At 38.2% G+C, this 6,377-nt stretch overlaps 1 protein-coding gene across 1 annotated transcript; it reads left to right on the plus strand.

Annotated features, from left to right (window-relative positions):
- LOC109839421 lies at positions 4,988-5,759 on the plus strand. Its single transcript, XM_020407844.1, has 3 exons — positions 4,988-5,348; positions 5,447-5,565; positions 5,646-5,759. The coding sequence occupies exons 1-3, from the start codon at positions 4,988-4,990 to the stop codon at positions 5,757-5,759; spliced, it is 594 nt and encodes a 197-aa protein (XP_020263433.1).

The following is a 6,377-nucleotide window of genomic DNA, read 5'->3' on the forward strand; positions in this document are numbered from 1 at the left end:
ACTAGTGGCATGGTTTTAAATATCGACCGATAATCCGAATTATCACCGAGTTATTGGATTTGGGAGCTTTCCGCTAGAATAAGTAGGATTTTTAATCGGTTATTGTTTTTATGGGTTTATCGGTGAGTTATCAGCGATAAAGGCACTTATCGGTCGATAAGGGAGGCTAAAAATATCAGCTTTATCGGCGTGAGTTTTGAGTTGAATTGTTGGGTAATGAGTTGTTACTTAGTGAGTTCTTAAACCCGACCAGACCTGCTTTTAACAATAAAATGAAGTTTCTAACTTCAAGTTCAGCCCTAATCCTTCGTGAATCTCTCTCTCTCTCTCTCTCTCTCTCTCTCTCTCTCTCTCTCTCGCTTTGAGCCTCCGAGCCTCTTCGAACTCCAATGAGCTTAAGATCTCTATTCCCCTCTAACTCTGTTGACCTCATTGCTCGCCTCCTTAACCTCGAAGCTCACGTCCGCAAACGTCGCTTGCCTCCCCAACCTCAAAGCTCACCTCCGTCGACGTCGCTCGCCTCCCTGACCTTGAAGCTCACCTCGGTTGACGTTGCTCGCCTCCTTGACCTCACAGCTCAACTCTGCTAACGTCGATTGCCTTCTCGGCCTCGCAGCTCAACTCCGTTGACGTCGATTGCCTCCCTAACCTCGAAGCTCACCTCCATTGATGTCGCTTGCCTCCTCGACCTTAAAGCTCACCTCTGCTGACTCCAACGTTCGTCGTCGGCGCTCCGCTCCTCTTCAAACTCCATCGAACAGTTATCTACTCACTACTCAGTTATTTTTTACTTTTTCTCTTAAAGTTCATTTCTTCTCTTCATCTGATATTCTTATTACATTATTTTTCACTGCAGTTAGTTTATAGCAAACTAATTTTTAAGCAAACTTGTATAAATATAGTAACTTGGATACTTGTATAGCAATTAGTTTATAGGAAACTTGTAATTAATTTTAAGAAAATACTATGACTTATGATTTTTCACTGCAATTAGTTTATAGCAAATTTGTAATTGATTTTAAGAAAATATTGTGACTTGTGAGACTTGTATAAGAAATTAGTTACAAGTCTTAAATTTTTTTTACTGCAATTAGTTTATAGCAAACTTGTAATTAATTTTAAAAAAATAATTGTGAGACTATAAAAGCAAATTTAAGTTTAATTGTAATTAATTTTGAGCAATTAGTTTTTACTTGAGCAATTAGTTTTAACTGCAACTAATTTTTCACTGCAACTACTTTAGCTAATTATAACTCGATTAATAATCTCTGAGTTTCATCGAATCACTGTTCACTGTGACTAATATTGATTAGTTTTACAACTTGGATCTGCAGATGGTTTACAATTGCTATTTTAAGTTGTCTTCCTCAATTCTTTGGAATCTTGATGTCATTTTGAACTCAAGTCTGCAACAAAATAAAACTGATGTTAGGCATAGAATTTTATGACTTGATAAAATAAACAAAATACATATACACTTGTGTAATTGTGTTTGCCATTTTATTTTCAAACTTGTGTTCACAGTTCACTATCTCTTAAATGTTGACAGGAGAATGTCTTCTGAAGGCTAAGCGTCTAATAAACCACCAACGTCAGGTGGTAAAAATCCTTATTGGGCATATGGTGAGCGGGTTGGTTATAATGCTTTAAAGGCTCGTTGCAAGTTTTGCAGGCAGTCTATGTGTAGAGGTATAAGTCGGTTCAAACAACAATTGGCTAGAATCAAAGGGAACTGTATGCCGTGTGAAAAGGTCCCAGAAGATGTAAAGAAAAAAGTTAATGAAATCATTGTCAGTGCCAAGAAGAATAAGGGTGCAAAGGAGTTGAGGATGCGAGATTTACTTGATAACGTTCATATAGGGGAGGAAGAGGGATATGAAGGGAGTGTGACCACATCTACTTAGAGTCAGAGAAGCTTATCATCATCCTCCTTCAAGACGAAAGGGCCAATGGACGCTTTTGTGGGCCGCTCTCATGAGGAGTCGACCGGACTAGTATTAAAAATGAAACAACTGGTGATGGACTGCAAGTACAAGAAGAAAGCAAGAGATGATGTGAACATGTACATTGGAAGATGGTTATATGAAGCCAACATCGCTTTTAATACCGCAAGTATTCCTTCTTTCATACAAATGGTGCAGGCAATTGTTAAGTTTGGAGTCTTCTTGGAAGCTCTGACACCGTATGAATTGAGGGAGACTATTTTGCAAAGAGGCGGATGAGACAAGTGAGAGAGTTGAAAATTTTAAGAAGAGTTGTGCACTTAACGGGTGCTTCATAAGATCGGAAGATGAGAAGTATTATGAATATAGTTGTGCATTCAGATGGAGGAACAACATTTTTGGGTTCATGTGATGCATCGGGCGATAAGCATAATGCGAATTATATATGCAACTATGTGGAGAAAGCAATTGAAGAGTTGGGGCGCAAAATGTCGTGCAAATTGTCCCCGTTGGAGCTTCAAATAACATGGCAGCTACAAAAAACTTAGCAATTAAGAAGCCAAATATATTTTGGACAACTTGTGCGGTGCACACTATTAATTTGATGTTAGCGGATATAGTCAAAATAAGAACTATTCGGAGTGCAATTGTGATATGGGTGTATCTTCTCTTCGGAAAAGCGATCCTCATGGGAGCTTGAGGATAGGTGATTCTCATGATATCTTAAGAATAGAGGTGTGAAGCGATACGGTGGAGCATAGGTAGAAGCGTGGAACGAGACGACGAGCAGCAAATTCGAAGAATCTAGTTTTCAGCTCGTGAGTCGACTCAAACATGAACATGAATCGAATCATCAGGTTGAGTCGACTCATGTCTGTCATGAGTCGACTCACGAAACCCAGCCGTTTTGTCAAAAGTTTCTGCTCGGTCGACTCATCAGTTTATGAGTCGACTCATCAGTCACGAGTCGCCTCATATGCAATCATGAGTCGACTCATCGAGGTTTCCTAGGCAGACTTGGTTTCTGTTTTGAAGGAATCCTAGCTGGGTTTGGTTTTGGTTATTTATCAGATTGCCACCACATTGTAAACCCTATAAATAGGGATTGTTTAGGGTTCTAAACAAAGAAAAGGCCAAGATATAGATCTAAAGGGTTTTAGGTCTAAGTGAGATCCTAATCAAAAGGATTAGGGTTTAGATTGTGAGGATATATGAGATCTTAGATCAGAGAAAGATTCTAATCATTGTATTAGGGTTTAGAGAGGATTGAGAGGTTGTTCTTGATTCTAGTGAGATTGTGAGGGAGAGATTTGTAATAATTAATTCTTCATAATCTAGAGAAGGTATTTTCCTTCGCCATACTGAATTGTTCTTGTGTTTTAGTTGTCTTCTTCTCAACCCACCTTTTGGTAATTCCACGACCAAAGGGTGCTCGCACGACGACGCGTATCAAGTTAGTATCAGAGCAATCAGATCCGGTGAAGGGGCATCCTGTGTATGGTCCTGACTCGATCGCAGTACAAGAAGCTTAGCGAGATCCTTTTCTTTGGAAGGAGTTCAGAGATTAAGGAAGAAGAAGATAACTGAAGTCATGGAGGGGCTCGAGAGTTTTCTTAGCTGAAGTTCTAACTTGAATAGGACTTCAAGTTTTCTAAAGGGGGACCCATGATACAGGTGTATCTTCTCTTCGGAAAAGCGATCCTCATGAGAGCTTGAGGATAGGTGATTCTCATGATATCTTGAGAATAACGGTGTGAAGCGACACGGCAGAGCACATGTGGAAGCGTGGAACGAGACGACGAGTAGCAGATTCGAAGAATCCAGTTTTCAGCTCGTGAGTCGACTTATACATGAACATGAGTCAACTCATCAGGTTGAGTCGATTCATGCCTGTCATGAGTCGACTCATAAAACCCAGCCGTTTTGTCAAAAGTTTTTGTTTGGTCGACTCATCAGTTTATGAGTCGACTCATCAGTCATGAGTCGACTCATATGCATTCATGATTCGACTCATCGAGGTTTCCTGGACAGACTTGGTTTCTGTTTTGAAGGAATCCTAGCTGGGTTTGGTTTTGGTTATTTACCAAATTGCCACCATGTTGTAAACCCTATAAATATGGATTGTTTAGGGTTCTAAACAAAGGAAAGGCCAAGATGTAGATCTAAATGGTTTTAGGTCTAAGTGAGATCCTAATCAAAAGGATTAGGGTTTAGATAGATCTAAATGGTTTTAGGTCTAAGTGAGATCCTAATCAAAAGGATTAGGGTTTAGATTGTGAGGATCTATGAGATCTTATAAGTGAGATCCTAATCAAAAGGATTAGGGTTTAGATTGTGAGGATCTATGAGATCTTAGATCAGAGAGCGATTCTAATCATTGTATTAGGGTTTAGAGAGGATTGGGAGGTTGTTCTCGATTCTAGTAAGATTGTGAGGGAGAGATTTGTAATAATTGATTCTTCATAATCTAGAGAATATATTTTCCTTCGCCATACTAAATTGTTCTTGTGTTTTAGTTGTCTTCTTCTCAACCTACCTTTTGGTAATTCCACGACCAAAGGGTGCTCGCACGGCGACTTGTATCAAATTGCAATGGGAAGAACAGTGTCAGTGTACATCTATAGCCACACGAGATCTCTTCATGTGATGAGAGACTTTGCATGGGGGGACCTTGTAAGACCCGGGGTGACACGATTCGCTACGACATTCCTTGCTTTGGAGTCATTGAAAGATAAAAAGAAAGTGCTGAACAAATGTTTGTCTCTAATGAATGAATGTAATGCGAGCTTTCAACAAAAGAAGCGGGGAAAAAGGTACGGTACAATTTAAAAGTTAAAGTTTGTAACTAGTAACTAAAAATATTCATTTGCATTCTATATTCTATAATTCTATTGTATTACTGATTATTATGTTGTTTGTTGGACTATTAGGTTGTTGGGATCATTCATAGCAACAAGTTTTAGGACAACGTTGATCTTGCCCTTAGAGTTTTTTCTCCTTTGGTGAAGGTTCTAAGGAGAGTAGATGGTGATAAAATCCCCTCAATGGGGTTTGTGTATGGAGACTTGTTGGAGGCTAAGGAGGAGATCAAAGAGGCCTTTCGGGATGAAGAGAAAAAATATATTCTTATAGAGAAGATTATTGATAAAAGATTTGATGCCAAGCTTAAAGAACCACTCCATAAAGCGGGATATTATTTAAATCCTTATTTCTACTATCCAAATCTTATGGAGATTGAAAATGATGGAAGTTTCTTGAGTTGCCTAGTTGATTGTATGAACAAATTCTATCCAGATGATGGTGACATGCTTGGCAAGATTGGAGACCAACTCTTTGAGCACCAAAGAGGATCATTCGGGAGAGATCTTGCAAAGAGAGAAGAAAAAAAGCCTAATAATAATCCGGGTATATTTTCATTTTCCATTCAAATTAATTTAGTGATTTGACTAATTCTTGTTCGAATGTTACAAATTACTAATTGTTTTCAACTATGACTTAACTAGTTATATGGTGGAAACTTTTTGGGATTGACGCTTCCAAGTTGAGGATGGTGGCAATGAGAATTTTGAGCTTAACAACTAGCTCTTCTGCCTGTGAGAGGAATTGGAGCACTTTCGAGATGGTAATGACTCTTTTTAAGTTTAAATCATATTGTATCACATTTGAGACTAACTTGTCCTTCTTTGTGATTCTAATTTCTAGATTCGTACAAAAAAGAGAAATAGACTAACGCATCAGAAATTACATGATTTGGTCTATGTCAAGTTCAATGCAATATTGAAGAATAAGCATTCCAAAAAGGATAGAGATCCTTAATTGCCTTTGATGATGAAGAAAGGTCCTCCGAGTGGTTAATGACTATAAAGAAGAGAGGAGGTCATCATGATGAGAGTGATGATGAAGTGTTTGCGGGGGAATCTCTTACTTGGAGGCAATATGGAGATATCATTGGAGCTAATCCTAAAAAGAGAAAGAGTTGTAGAACAAAGAAATATAAAAGAAAGAAAAAGTCAGGGGTATCTTCATCAAAGGGAAAGGAGCCTTTGGAAGATGAGGAGGAAGATATGGAATCTTCGGAGTCCGATTCGGATGAGGGAATGGATAATATTCCAACGTTCATCTCCGATGAAGATTAATTTAGTTATCTTTGCTTTTGCTTTCTTTTGGATTTGCTCTTTGAATGTTTACGACTCCGATGAAGATTAATTTAGTTATCTTTGCTTTTGCTTTCTTTTGGATTTGCTCTTTGAATGTTTACGAATTATGAACTATTTGTTGCTTTTGGCTTTGCTTTTGCTTTCTTTTGGATTTGCTCTTTGAATGTTTACGAATTATGAACTATTTGTTGCTTTTGGAACTTAGTTGATTGGGGATTAGCTTATGTTTGTTTAATATCAATTTAGTAAGTTAGTTTATGAATCTCATGATTACACA

The sequence above is a fragment of the Asparagus officinalis genome, chromosome 4 (genome assembly GCF_001876935.1).
Source record: "Asparagus officinalis chromosome 4, Aspof.V1, whole genome shotgun sequence".
Lineage (NCBI taxonomy): Eukaryota > Viridiplantae > Streptophyta > Magnoliopsida > Asparagales > Asparagaceae > Asparagus > Asparagus officinalis.

Bases quoted from the DNA above. Each gene is read 5' to 3' on its own strand.
- LOC109839421 (XM_020407844.1), top strand. From the start codon at position 4,988: ATGGGGTTTGTGTATGGAGACTTGTTGGAGGCTAAGGAGGAGATCAAA. The intron at 5,349-5,446 runs GTATATTTTCAT...TGACTTAACTAG, and splicing joins AAAGCCTAATAATAATCCGG to TTATATGGTGGAAACTTTTT. The intron at 5,566-5,645 runs GTAATGACTCTT...TCTAATTTCTAG, and splicing joins ATTGGAGCACTTTCGAGATG to ATTCGTACAAAAAAGAGAAA.